Below are 15,003 nucleotides of genomic sequence, written 5' to 3'. Positions count from 1 at the left end.
AGTCTCAGCTACCAGGAAAATGGCTGGCTCTAGTGAATTGTTGTATTGTTAAACATCTGGGGAAGCTCCTTAGGTTCGGGCACTTACCAGGGATCCTTTGGCCTTGTACGAAGGTGCTGAGGTCTGTGAGAGCTTTTATGTGGCGTAGTTTTAAGGATTAACACACTGTGGGAATTCCATTTGCCAGCCAGCACCCTGGAAATAATTTTTGTTCCAAGAGACAAACATTGAAATAAAAATCAAAAATAATTTCTTTCTGCAGCTCAGAGAATAATAAAAGAGATGCTGCAGATAAACAGAACTGAGAGAAAACCCAACATGTAATTATCCATGTTTTAGATCCAGTTCCAAGAGGTTTTATGTGTCATCCAGCTAACTAGCTGTCAAGATGCTTACACAGCTTTTTAGGTGTGACTTTCTCCTTGAATGCTGTGCTTATTGAAGGCAGTCTGGATGTCGGGGCAGTCTGTTCCTTATGTGCTCATTTTCTCTTGGGGTTTTCCATTTGAAACCCTCCCACTAAGGGCTATGCGTAATTTCTTGTTTAATCTGGCTATCAGCAACTCCTAAAAGATTATTGGCCACCTCAGCCTATTTTTAGAGATCCCGATTTCCTTTGGGTTATAGCTAAGCCAAACTGTCGTTGTCCAGAGAATAAACAGAACATGTAAACGACCGTCCAAATCCTCATACATAAACAAATCATTAATCCGTCGGGTAGGAAGCATTCCTTTCAACCAGGGAGGTTGGTTTGGAACCATGATACATAATCTTTGGTACTTGGAAGCTGATAAGTCATAGCAGCGTATCAATAAAGATAACAACACTTTCTGGGGATACACAAAAGATGATAACACGTGCAGTTCATTGCCCGTTGTGGATCTAGGCTAGATAGGGTGATAACCAGCCATTTGTGTAGGGGATGACTACAGCCAAGCTTGGCTTTGATGGGTGCTGGACCTTGTAATTTTGGGACACATACAAATACCCATCCATGTACCCCTGACAGTATCCGTCTGCTTCGTTGCCCATTTATATGTCAATGTTTTTTGGGTAAGGCCTGTTCCTGTGTGCTTGTATGACATGTGGCACACAGAAGTACCATCCCCTTTAGACAACATTGAGCCCTACTACAGTGTGGTCATAGAAAGACCTCTTGACTAGGTTAGTACCACCCTGCTAGGGAATTCAACCTCCTTGAGGTCTTCCCAGGAGGTGTTGAGGTCTTCTCCTGTGATGGGCCCTACAAGTACAGATTTGCATTTGCCTGGGGGAAACACAAACCTTTTGCCTGTAACCTAAAGGTTACACGGGGCGTTTTTAGCATGCTTAATAGTAAACCCTGAACACCGCCTGCGTTAGGAGATGTGGATTGCTTGTGTTTTCTGGTTAGCTGAATGATGCAGCAATGAAACATGGCAGCTGAAGGCTTTGGGGGAATGTCCTGAATCGACCCAGTGCAGGGAGAATAGACCTAGGGCTGCAGTAAAGCGTGAAGTATGACTCAGGCTGGGAGCTTTGTGTGCCTATGACCTGGATCTTCTCGAAAGGCTTGCCTATATCTTGTCTTTCCTACTGATGCTATTAACCACTTCTCGGTTGTCCTCTCATGAGTAATGCTGCTTGATCAGGGATTTTACCCATCTGCTAGCAGGGACAGGGAAAACGTGTTAATTGTAGAGTAGATCAGCTTGGAAAGGACCACTGAACATCATCTGGTCCTCTCACCACCCACATCCCCTTCCTTCCCGCTCATTGCAGGGCGTACTTTGGAGTTGAATGAGGTTGCTCAGAGCGTGGACAGCCCAGCTGAGAGGCCCCAGACTGACCACAGAGCTCACGTGTGGTCTCCCAAGTGCTGAGCGGAGGGGAACAGCCACCTCCCTCCACCGCCTGCTTCTGCCCTCACTCGTACAGCCCCGTGTGCGTACGCATTCGCCACCAACAAACACATTACCCTTGTTTTAAATTCATTTTCTACACAGACTCCGTGTTTTGATTCCCATGAATTGGGAACTGGAACAATGCTGTCATTTGGGATTTGCAAACATTTTGCAGTGAATGCTAAAACAAGAATTGTTGGCCCTCGCTCAATAACTTTAATTTTGAATTAATATTTCTCTGGTTCCCTGAGGGATTGCTTGATCTGTGTCTTCGGGAAATAGATACTTCAATGCACAAGCGGCCCTGTTAATTGCAAAGGGATTGCTTGTCATATAAAGTCACACTTGACCTGAATAATTAGGCCCTTTCTGGTTTTTACCATGTCCAGGTTATGAATTCCCTGTCCATTAACAGAGAGTATTTTTTTTACAGTAGGTGATTTGCCCAGCTATGTGTGAGTGTCTGTATCTAACAGGGAAAGTTCAGAGGGGGGTATTCTGTGCTTTAAAAGTACATAAGATTAAGAGAAACTGTTCTCAAAAGTGTGGCAAAGCCCTCCTTGTGTAAAAGCACCTTTACGGTTTTGTCACCATGGTAATGATTAAAAATAGTGCTGATACAGGAGTGGGGCTTATATAGAATCTAAATGATGGCATTAAAATTTAGAGACTTAAATGTCAGTAAATCATGCCTTAAAACTATGAGATCGGGAAAAGGATCACATCAGTTATGGCTGAAAATGCCCACGTCTGTCGTTTGTGTTTAATCACCTGATTTACAATCTGAGAGAAGAAGCTTTGATACCCTGTGACAACTCAGGAACCCTGTGCTGTGCTTCATAGCGAAAATAATGCTCGTCGACACACTCAGCAGCTCTTTGGGGTAGTGTCTGCTGGACTTCAGACCCTGTCTTTGGCTTTTAGGGAGCACACACAACTGTAATTGTCTTGGCTGTTTCTTTGCTTTCTTTAGCCGAAAACCTCAGGTATTTTAGCAGAACACAGAACTTCACATTTTCTGTTATTTGGAGGTGAAGCAACAAATAATTCATATACAATTAGGCTGATGACTGCTTTTTTTTTTTTCTTTTCTTTTCCCTTTTGTGTCTGTGTATGAGTCAATGATATATTGATGGGAACCTAAGCTGTGGAATTAAGGTTTGCCTTTCAAAGCCTCGGGGCTTTAAAAGCATTGTGGGCTTGACTACTCGTGAGCTTTAAAGGAGCGAGCTTCTGGCTCTGACAAACAAAAGGCAGGCCACAAGTGCTTGGCTGTTGCCTTTACACTTCCGTGGAAAGGCGAGGTGAGGTGTAGCTGTGATGTGATGCCTGCATGGGGCTCTCCAGTGCCATCCCCTCACCCTTTGGGGAGTGGTTGGTCTGTGGTCTGAACAACCCTGCTGCCAGTCAGGAGCTACCTATGGGAATCTCATCATACACACAGCCCTTTAGTTAAATCACGTTGATTTTTTGCTGTTAACTCTTCTCCCCCACTACTTTTGGCTTAGGACATTTCCATGAGCACATGAAGTCTGTTGGCTCCCTCGTTTTCCCGTGCACATTTGATCAGCCTCAGGCCATGTGTTACCAGGCGTCACTTGAAAAACTCTTGGCCTTGCCTCTTGTTTCTGGGACCGCGGTCTGCTGGAGGTAACCCTGCTGTCAGCAGCAGAAGGGCACGGCTCTCGCTTGGGGAAGGGAAAACAGAGATGAAGAACAGACACGATGCTGACAGAATTGGAAGTAGACATTTCTTCTCGTTATAAATCATCAGCGGTGTTTTAAGCAGGTAGAGCAGTTTATTGTTTTGAGCATTTTGAACACGGCACGGCACTTCATCTGGCCGAAAGAGGCTCTTGGCACCGTGCTGAGATGCTAGCCTGGATCCGAGCTGCTGCTCTGCCCTCGCCCAGCCCTACGCACCCACTTGTGTACCCCCAGCTGCCTCCTGCACTGCCAAAAGAGGCTTTTTTAGGGAGGCAGGACTTCGGCCAATTAATCGGCCAGTGGTGAAATCTGAGTAGAAACTAGATATTTTCTTGCCTTAGCTAAGTCAGGACCAGCTCTAAATTTTCCCTGCTAGACTTGGATGCTATCCTATTCAAACTAATATTAGGCCTGAAGATAGAGGGGTGTCAAAAACAGCTGAATAAACAGGTCAGGTTGTTATTGTGTGCCTAGGTCTCGGCTCTGAGGAGGAGTAACTACAATTGCTGGAGTATGTTGCTACTCAGGAATGCTGCACTACTGGCCAAGAGGAATCCTCATTTTTCGTCCTGACAAATTGCTTTTCAGCATTATTCCAGGGCTGACCATATGACTAATTTTTTGCAATTCGAGACTTCCGGGTCACGGTGACCACTGATTTCACCAAATTACAACTCCTCTGTAGCTGCCCTAATATAGGGCTGCACCAAAATGAATCTCTCAGTAAGGTTCGTAGCTGCAGAGGCAAGGTAAAAATCTGGTGTTCCGGAGATCTCGTATGAGCACAGCGCTCGTAGTCTTTCCCAGGAGTGTAATTATCCTTCTTGCACGACGCATTGGGTGTGAAAGCCTAACTCGGGGAGTTGGCACGTACTAAGTGCCTTGTTAAGCTGCTGCGCTGGGACCCAGTTCTGCATTATTGATGTTATGAGGACTCTTGCCAATTACTTCATGGGTGTCTGGAGAAGACTTACAGGAGCCTGAAGGAGCAAAGGGGATGGAGGTGTTGTTTTAGATTTCTCTTTCCTGCCTTGTATGGCTTTTTTTCTTACTTGTTTATTTATTCCAGTATAATTACTGTGCATCCAGAGCATCAGAATATGCGTAATACATTCTCTTAGAGGGTTATAAAATTGCTGCTAATATCCACAAAACCTCTGAACGTTGCGAGTGTCACAGCCTGTATCATCTGCTACGAGTCAAATGCCCAGTGTGTCTGTCACACTGCCGTATTTTTCCCCCACCCTAGAAATAGCGATTGTTTCAAAATTAGAAAAAAGCAGCAGAAAACAATGCTAGTACAAGTACTCCTTTCGTTCCCGTCTTCATTCAGAAACCTTTGCCTCACCGCTCTCTGCTGTAGGATTTGAGATGGGAATACTCCATCAGGCAAGATGCACCGAGGGCTGCAGGGTGGTTGTCAGCACCTTGCGTGCATCAGCCCGTCCCCAAAGCACGGAGGTGCTGGTGGCACCCCAGCAATGCGGGATGCTCTGCGAGGATGTCAGCGTGGGGTCAGAGAGCTGAACGCTGCGGGTCTTGGTTGGATTTGCACATCGTGCAGCGTTTGTATGAGTGGGAAAGAAGAGCAAATAGCAGGGATTTGGTGGTGTTTCACTAGGCTAAAAAGCTGCAGTGGCTTTGGCGTTGTGTGCTGATTTGGTGCAGTGAGATGGGACGTAAAGATGTGGAACAGAGCGATGGCACTGTCTGAGGTGCGGATGCTGCTCTGAAATCTGGCATCTCCCTGTGAGAAACTGGGAAATTCAGAGCTCCAAAGCCCTGCGATCTGCAGGCAGAAACACCCTGCTTTCCCAAAGTCCCTTTTAAGATGCTTGCAAGCCTCACATCAGTACCCAGTGCCTGTGCTCTCCCCAAGGCTCTGCAGCAGCTCTCTGACACAAACACGCTCCTTGAGCCCTGCACATCTCTCTTGCTGACGACATTGATGATGCAGGTGCACATGAGAGAGAAGTCAATCTCAAAGCCATTTATGGCTCTGAAGTGCTGGAAACTCAGCAAAATAATGCATTTGCCAAGGAGGAGAGAGTGAAGCAGGTGGGTAAACGTCCATTTAGAAGGTTTTGCTGACTGGCGAGCGGGGAGGAGGGCAGGAGAAGGCGAGGGTGCCCACTGCTAGCAGCAGAGTACTAAGGAAAAGGGATGACGTGGCTTTTTAATCTGGTTTGCATATCTGGTAAGAAATAATTGCTCTGTACGCCACTCGGTGCTACCTAAGCTGACTGGCATTTCCCAGAAAACAGAATTGGACTAGATTCTCTTTCAGAGGTTATCTTTTGTTAACAGCTCCTACCATTAGCCAGCTGCTTAATCCTAATTCGGGGTGGTTTCTCGGGTGGCAAGTCCTTCCCATCAGAGTCCCTCCGTGCCTGAAAGCACTGGCGGACATTCCGCAGCCTTGCAGATGAGGCAGTGTCCCCTTTTACTGCCGATGAACAGCTCTCATGCCCGAGTGGGATCAGAAGGGTGCACTGTCGGCAGGATGGCTTTCTGCACAGCAGGTACGCTGCCTGGCCGTTCTCCACGGTGGCCTTGTGCACGGCTTTTTCTCTGGCAGACCTGGTCAAAGTGCAGTGACGATAAGATTGTGCATGTTCTTTTTTTTCCTTTTTTTTTTCTTTTTTTTTTTTTTTTCCCCTACTCACTATCTCATCTCTGCGGTGGCAAAGTCATTTATTCCTGCTGCAGCCTGAGAGCCAGTGGATGTCAGGGACCGGGCTCCACAGCCACAGCCGTCATATGTGGGGTATAAAGCGCACAGATATGTAGGTACGGGAAACCCGGAGCACTTCGGCTTGGTGTCAGGTGCATCCTGTAACGCAGTCACTAACGCTAGGTCTGTACAAAGCCAGGACTGCACCTACGTAGCAGTTCATGTCACGGTGCTTTGTGGCTTCTGCTTTCTCTGATTCAATGCTGAACTCCACAGTCATACAGTTTCTGCTAGAGTTTAATGCTGTTTTTTCCCCGTGCACTGCAATGCAGTTAGTCCATTAAGGGTTTTGGAGAGTGTGGAATTGAACGGTGCACACATATTCCTGCTTTTCATCCAGCAATATTTATTTATTTATTTATATAATGGAACGTGATTTTGCTGACTCCAGCTCATGCATGTCAGGCTTGCACCCCTTTGGAAACCGCGGGTTGTGCCAGCAGCGCCCAGAGGTGCCGATGCCCAGGCAGTGTCCACGCTAAGCAGTTGTTGCGCTGGCAAAAAGGGCCAAAAGTGCTGCAGCAGGCGGCGGCGAGGCCCTACAGGAGGAGGAGGAGAGAGTTGTGCCTGAGCATGTCTGAAACCTTCTCTGACGGTGACTCAGAGGCTGTCAGAGCTCTGTAAATGAAGCAGGGTGTCTGGCTCCTGCCCTGATTCTGCAACTCCAGCAACCTCTCAGTGGAGGTTTTCTCACTCATTCTGCAGAATGGTTTAAAACAGCCCCGGAGGGGTTTGTAACCCCACCAGCATGCACCCAGGGCAGAGCTTTCCAGTTTCTGTGGTCATCAGCTGCAACAAAGATTTTCCCCCTGCCCAACAACAGGAGAAAAAAGTGTTGTGCGACTTAAGCTTAAAACCAAAAGAAACAACATCCCAAACCCCACATGGTCAACGTATCTTAAAACGTTTCTTCTTCTGGGGAGACGTTGCATGGGATTTGCAACCCAAGACCGCAGCTGTGTCTCTACCAGTGTTTTTCACGAGCAAGGTGTGGCTTGTGCTTCTGCTCGAAGTGTATCTGCAGTCATAGTGAAATTCCGCATAGCCAAAGCAACATTAAAAACAAACCCCAGCTTGGCTCTGATATGGAAAATACGGAACAGCAGTTGCTGTGTGCAGGATGAGAGCTGATGTTTTGCCAACCTGAAGTGTAAAGCTGATGCTGGAACCGGGGCCTGAAGAATGGGAGCGTTTGCCAAAAGGAAATGGAAGCAGGGATGGAGGGTTTCGGGGAATGCATCGGAGTCAGCCCTGCCAAAAAACGTCTCCCCTGTGGACAGGTCTGATTACGAGAGTAACCGCATTAGCCCATGCTCTGTGCAGCTGGGGCCGCAGTTGGCCTTTTGCGTTTTCTAGCTGGCAAACGGCATCTTGAATGCACAGCTAGGGGAGATCTGGGTTTGGATCCGCCAGCTGCGCTCCTGGATCTTGGTGACCAAAGGGCAGGGACTAGAGAAAAAAGCAAGAGACAGGCAAAAGCAAAGCCTGGTCTCTCTGCTTGGCAGCGGGTCCACCAGAGAACCCCTTCCTTCCCCACTTAGGGGGCTAGAAGGAAGCCACAATTTTTGAGTTGCCATCAATTTTTGGAAGTAGATACACTGTGTTTGCATGCAGGTTTGTCTTCAGCGGAGTCTATAAATTTACAACCTGCTTGCCAGGTGTTTTTATTTTATTTTATTTTATTTTATTTTATTTTATTTTATTTTATTTTATTTTATTTTATTTTATTTTTATTTTTATTTTTATTTTTTCTCCTCCCTTGCATAGAATATCCTCTCCTTCTTCTCCTTTCCACCCACCTTTGTTGAAGGGTGTCATTGCAGTGGTCTAGAACACACCATAGAGCACAAGCCCAGGAGTACGGCCAGCCAGGGGACAGATTTGGGCAAAGAAGGTGAATGTATATGTAATATAGCATTATATTATAGCATTTGGGAGCAAGTTCTCTAGTGCATTACTGTCTCAGGTGCCTGGTGTTGTGCAGGTGGGTGAGTGAGGGGCTGCCCTGCGAGCCCCCAGGTCCCCCGGCCTCATTGCGTCTCTCTGGGCCCAAGCAGAAACTCAACCTGTGCTGCGTCCTTTTCAACTTTTGTTTATTTCAGCATTCTTTCAATCCTCCAGCGGTGTTTTCCCAGTGGTATCTGAGCAAAGGACAAGCTTCGTGCTGGTGGGAAGTGCCTGTTCAGTGGTTCCAGCCTGTGTATTAGTAACAGCTCAGCCCACGTCACTGCTCCTGAACCCGCTGAACTCTGGCGGCTTCGACACGGCGCCGGTTTGGGTGGCCGGGTTAACCGATACCTGGAGCGAGGTGCTAGACACCAATGCAAAATAAAGAGGTTAATGAATGTAGGCTGAAAAAAGGCTTGTGGGGAGATGATGGGAAACACAGCGATGGGATCTCAGTGTTCGGCCTGCTTGCCCTGTGCACGTTGGTGGTGCTGTTAGTTAAATGTGCCCTCAGCTAGCAATTGAGCTGAGGCCTGAGAGTCAGGAGGCTCAGTCCTGCTCTGGTCCTGAGCTGCCAAGTACCACAAGGAAATCATCTCGGCTTTCTTGCTCTGCTTCTCCTTCCTGCCTGTAGTCATCAAGACCATGAGCTGCTCGGGGCAGAGTCTGTCACTTGGTGTGGTCAGGGCCAAGATTCATGGGTGCTGATCTCAGTGCCATAAATATTGGTGATTTCTTTGGAATTTTTTAATATGGATTGACAGGAAATGAAGTGTTATGTAGACCTCCACTGAGGGAGGATCAGGGATTTGCCTAGCAAAACCTTCTGAAGGTCAGGAGGAGTTGGCTGCAGCATGAGCACGTCCCCACTTTGCCAGCATTTATATGCACCGGTCCTGGCCCCAGCCCTTTGCCTGGAATGGCACTTCTTGTAGACTTAGTCAAGTTGCCTTTTATCTTCCTACTGGTAAACACTGAAAGGCTTTCCATGGATCCACCTGGTGATGCCAGCCTATCCCTGGCTAACAGGGAAGCATCTGTTAGCAGCAAGTTATTCTCACCCATTTTTCAGAATACCTTGAGCACTGCCTGTGTTAGAACAGGGACCTAGCTGAGTCCTGGGGATGCCATCTTTGTTGTCACGAAGGCAATGATTTAATAGACAAGATGCCAGCAGGTGGTGCTCAAGAATACATGGTACAGCTCCTGACTTGTGTAGGACATGCCAGACGTGCACGGGACATTGCAAGCGACTTTCCTGTTTCTTGGTACATAGCATTTTAACAAAAAGTTTTGCAGTGGTGGAGAAAACAGTTCCAGTGGCTGCTCGGTGTTTTTTTTTTTTTTCCCCCGCTGTCTACTTATGTCTAGCAAGAGCTACCTCCTTTTTACTGAAGCTCCATCAAAACCAAACTGTAGCACCAGCTTGGCTCAGGCATCCCCTCGCGGAGCTGGGGAGGACCGCTGGGCGGGAGGGCAACCTTGCCCTTCTGCTGGAGCTGCCCTCAGTGCTCGGTGAGGAATAAACAGCTGCTGGCACGTGCAGCCCTCCAAGTCATGCATGTTCCTGCAGTAGCTCAAGCTTGACCACAAAAGAAGCGATATTGGGACGAGAAGGACCAAAGAGCAGAGAACCAGAATTTAACTGGCTGCTCTGGGTTCGGGCTGGCAATTTATTTTAGTGTAACGATGGCAGTTGTAGCTGAGGGGAAGGCTGGTTCTCAAGAATACAGAATGTTTGCTGGCCACTGGTGGCAAAGCAGAGTGAAATTTGGTCAGGGAGAAGGCCAACTTCATCTCACTGTTTTTGGATCAAGTACTCAGGCTGCTCAAAGATGTTCTTTGAGCAAGGTCTTGTTAAGGTCCAGAAAGGCGCAGTCGTGCCGTGCCTTCCATTTTGGTGCATTAGAGACCACTTTTTTAGATGTCAGCTCTATCAGTATTTCCATTCTTGTCCAGAGAGGTGCTGAATGAGCAAGAGCTACCAGATGAAGCCATTATGGGGTAGGGTAATGTACAGAGATGTCATTTAAAAAAAGCTGAAAGTTTCCTCTACCGTAGACCTGTCTGAACTTTCTGTTCACAGCAATGTTCACGAGCTTCTGAGCACTGATGGCAAAAGCCACTGCCTACAGATTCTTGTCACATGCTTGCTTAATAACACTGCAAAAGTAATTTTTCTCATTTTATCTTCAATTCCTCCTCCTCTGAAAGAGGACTAAGACTTAGATCTTTGGGTTTCTGCAAGACTTAATTAATGAGAGTGTCTTGAGAACGAAGGATGCCCTGTCAGTCTCGCTTATTCCCCTTGCTGCTTCTTGGTACTTACTAACCTTACCGGTTTTAAGAGTCAGCACAGCGAGATTTTTGGGATGACGTTAGCTGCATGGTTCTGGCTGGTCAGTAACTAGAAGGGTCAAACTCCACGCTGGCACGTGGTGTTGTCACTCGCAGGAATGGCTCTCGGGAGCCACTGCTGTTAGCGAAATCTGCGTGAGGCTGGATTCCCAGCCCAGCATTTTTCTTGTGCAGAACTGAAGGCATCTTTTACAGCCATGTTCGGGGGAACAAGGTCCTTGCACATGTCCACGTGCTGATCCTCCAGCATGGGTCATTACCCGGCAGCTTTGTTTTAGGCTCCCGAGGGATCGTTTCTGCTTGCTCCGGAGCCGGCGCAGGTAGAATGGAGCAGATGGCTCGGTGCTGGCCAAGTGCTTGCTGATACAAAGCAAATTGCTTCTGTATCCGACTGATAGGGTTCAGGCTTTAATTGAGGCTTTCAGCAAGGCGCTCAACGGTGAAAAACGTTCTGCCGAGAAAAACAGCACAGTAACCATGGGCAAAGGTTCAGGACAGCAGAGTTCAGCCCTCCCGGGGACGGCGTCCCGACTTATTTATTTATTTCCAGCTGCTTTCCCACCATCACTCGAAACTCGGGCAACTTCCCTGGAAGGCTGCAGCTTGGTGCACCAGCACAGCACACCCCGTTGTGCTGAAAGGTGGAAGCAGGGACTGCTAAGTCTGCTTTTTTTTTTTTTGGCAGCGACAGGCACAGTGCGTGCGAAGGTGGCTTCCCTGGGTGCTGCCTTTGAGCCGCTGACTGCTGCTCTGAGCTTTTGGAGGTCTCCCTGGCGCAGCACAGCTCCTTCTGGCTTCCCTCTTACGTGCGTCAGCATCAACGGAGCTTTAATTTTTCATGGTGATCTCTAAAAGGGAAAGGAGGCCCCCCTCGCTCCTCCCACCCCCAAGCAAGGGGGGATTTGGCGGCGGAGGGAAGAGATTTGTGCTCAGGTCCTGCTGTGGGGCCGGCAGCTTGCTTTCAGCAGCTGTCCTCTTGGCTGCAGGAGCTGCTGTCCCCAGCCACGCTGTCACACCCGGGAGCGGGGCAGCCCACAGCAGGCGATGCACAGTAACCACTGCCCCCCTGCCCCACTTATCTAGCTTTGAATTCTGCTTCGAGCTTGATTTCTTCCTAGTACAGGACCAAGGAGGACATTTCTGCATGGAAAACAGATCTGTGGAGCTGGCTTTGTGTAGTGGCCTCAGTCAGAGAGGAGGTGCTTCAGGTGACAAAGCGGGCTGCTTGGCTTTGCACCATGGACTTTGCTTCATGCTGGAGTGGGTCTAAGAAAAAGACCCTAAAAAGAGGCATGGCATGAACAAACAAAAATTAAACTCTCTATGATTCAAGCTCCTCTGTGATTCAAGGCTCCAAGAAATCTGTGATGGTAATGGAAGTAGTGCTGGTAGCTTAAAACCGCCTATGTGCTTGCCCTGCCCCAAGGAGCTTCAATGGACAAAGGTTTCTGCTCTGTTCTGAAATCAAAAACACACCTGGTAGTGTCTGCAGCCTGTGCTGCTGTTCCTCTACCTTGTCAGTGGCTTAAAATGCAGTGAAAGTGTGAACTACTGCCAGTGTGCTTTTGTACTTTCTTGGATTTAATTTAAAAGATAATTGCATTGCTTTATCAGCCTTTACACGTCAGCCCAGTGCTACCCTCTTCTCCCCTCCCCAGCAGCACAGAAAAACCCAGAGCATCTAGAATATGTGTTTTTATGAACTGTTCACAATATTTCAGACAGGGTACGGAGGTGACTGTGTTTTTTGTTGAGCATGAGATCTGCTGGGGAAGCAGTGAGCCAGCCTGCCTGGTGGCAGCTGCCCTGCGCGAGTGAAAGGGGAAGTGCGTGGAGCAGCAAAGCTCCAAAACAGAATTAAACAAAGCGAAAAAACCCACACCAAAACAAAGCAGACCAACCCTTTGCAAAGTCCCCTGCCTTTATTGCACTGATGGCATTCAGCTCAGATGGCGCAGCTGAATCTGCAAGCTGTGTGAAATGGGCAGTTTCTGGGATTTCTCAAGAAAGGCAAATCCATATGTAGTGCCCAGCTGGTGTCGTTCAATAAACCCGAGATGTACCCAGACTTCCCGTTCATCGCGGGGTGAGTTGGGCAGGCAGAGATGAGTGAAGGGACCCATCGGCTAGCCAAAACCCTGCAGCTCCCTCCCGGCATGGTGCCTGGAGGACGGGGCTTTGGCAAGCTGCTCTCAGCGTTTTGTGTTGGTTCTGTAACTCCCCTCATCGCTTCCTTGGACTTCTAGAGTTTCAACAGGCCACCTCTGGGAATTTGGGGGGGGTGGCTTTCCTCTAGGGACTGCTATTTATACTGGCGAGCAGCCTGTGCCAGCCGTTTGGCGACGTGGCTGCCGAGGAGGTAAGAGGTGCCTTCTGCTCCCCAGCTGCTGCGGGCAGCGCCGGTGGGGGAAGCAGCAGGGGTGAGGGTGGTGGTGTTGGGCAGCAAGCAGTGCTCATCCGAGCACTGAAACACTACTACAAGGGAGATTTAGAGACTCGGCAGGCGTGTTTCTGTTGCAGCTGGGGAGTCACGACACAACTTCTTAGCATCCTTCAAGAACAGGGGGGGAAAAGCCCAAACCGCCTGTGGAGCAGTTCGATTTTTTTTTTTTTTTACTCTTAATTGTAATTCATTCTGAATGTGAATTCACCAATCGGCATTGTGGAGTGAAACATCTGTGGAATGATGTTTTGATCCCTCCGACCCCTCTGACTAACTCTCTTTAAAAGGTCCTACAGCTTTGGAAACAGCGCGATAGCGAGTGTCTGTTATTAGCCTGAGGAGTTGGGTGTTTGCAGGACGAGGTGATGGAAAGAAAGGTGCTCTGGAGTTTAAAAACTTCTTTTTAAGATAAAAAGGAGCTATGTTTTTTCATTGCATTTGTAGTTACAGATACGAGGTTTTCTTTTCCATTTCAATGTGTTACGTACAGCTTTTTAGCAAACAGAAAAGACAAAACCCAAAGTACAAAGCAACCCACTTGCTAGTTGTGTGTAGGAGGCACGTGTCCAAGGCAGTTTTTCAAGGGGCTTACAGTGCTGTCAACGTGACCCTTCCGTTTTCCTTGCAGAAAAAGATTTACAAGTACAAGAAGGTGCTCAGTAACCCCAGCCGCTGGGAGGTGGTGTTGAAGGAGATCAGGACGCTGGTGGACATGGCGCTGACGTCTCCGCTTCAGGACGATTCCATTCACCAAGCCCCACTGGAGATCGTCTCTAAACTGCTCTCAGAGGTATGATCCCAGCCGTGCTCCTGCAAGACACTGTCACCTTTAGACGAGAGACAAATGGTTAAAAGTTTGTGGGTGGGTTTTATTTTAACTTGGCTTTCAAAATTTTTTCTTTAAATCTGCTCGTGACTTCTGCTGACTTGAGTGGAATTTGTACTTTTTAGGGAAGAGAAGAATTTGACCCATGTTAGGTAGATGTCTGGAAACAAAACAAAAAAACATTTCTCTTGAGGCTATGGGGTTTTGTTCGGTTATTCGTGGTAAATTTGTTATGGGTCTGACTCAAGTCTTATTTCGAGTCAGTAGTAAAACTTCCCTTGACTTCTGTTCTACTGGCTTTGTTTGCAAGACTGATCATCCTTGTACAAGGCCAACAAATGTATCTATCAATAAATTCATAGTGCAGCTTTCTGTTATTACCAGCTCTGTCAAAGAAAAATATTTTCCTTCTTCAGAGATATCTATTCTTTTTTTTTTACATCTATTTCAGATAGTTAACTTTTTTGTGGACAGGAAATTGAATGCTAAACAGGTTTTTGATGTCCAGATTATGAAGTGCAAAGATTTGGGATAAGCAATGAAGTTGCCAGCTGTCTGTCTTGCAGTAGGCTCTGTAACCTCAGGATGGATCGGGCTGCTGAGAAAGCCAAAAGCACTTTACTAGTGAAAACCAGTGACTTCCAGTAGGCTTTTACTGATTCCATTTTAGAAGAAGGAACTTAAGGAAAACTGCAGCAGTTGTTTTACTACCAAAAATGGTATACAGCAATGCAACCGTTCTTTTATTAATTTTCTTAGAAACATACAGCCTGGCTACAGAAAACAATTTTAAGAACTCTATCGCTAGCTTTAGTTTTCCAGTTAATTGAATCCTGCTCTGGCATCCTGGTGTTTGTGTGCTTAGCTTTCGTGGCTGGGGTGGCTTGAATCTGACGGTATTGAGGAAGAAATTGAAGCTTCCACAACCCCTCATAGCAGATCGTGTAAGACCTTCTTTAAGAGAATGATTTTAATTTGATTAATTTTATTCTAAAAATAAATAAAGGCAGTCTTGAGCCTTTCTATGAGTGTCTGTGGTAGCTGAGAGTACAGTGTATGCTGCTGTGCCAGCTCAGAACTGTTTGCTCATCCATTTCTTCTGTTT

General features: G+C 47.4%; 1 protein-coding gene across 1 annotated transcript in view; it reads left to right on the top strand.

The window, feature by feature from the left end:
* The window catches only part of CMIP (c-Maf inducing protein), a 128,163-nt gene that overhangs the window by 81,535 nt on the left and 31,625 nt on the right, over positions 1 to 15,003 (top strand). Inside the window, exon 4 of the mRNA XM_084294408.1 lies at positions 13,701 to 13,862. Coding sequence (XP_084150534.1) covers positions 13,701 to 13,862 — 162 coding nt within the window. The remainder of the gene's footprint in view (positions 1 to 13,700; positions 13,863 to 15,003) is intronic.

Source organism: Netta rufina (genome assembly GCF_964035555.1).
Source record: "Netta rufina genome assembly, chromosome: 13".
Classification (NCBI taxonomy): domain Eukaryota; kingdom Metazoa; phylum Chordata; class Aves; order Anseriformes; family Anatidae; genus Netta; species Netta rufina.
This window is presented reverse-complemented; position numbering and strand designations above follow the sequence as displayed.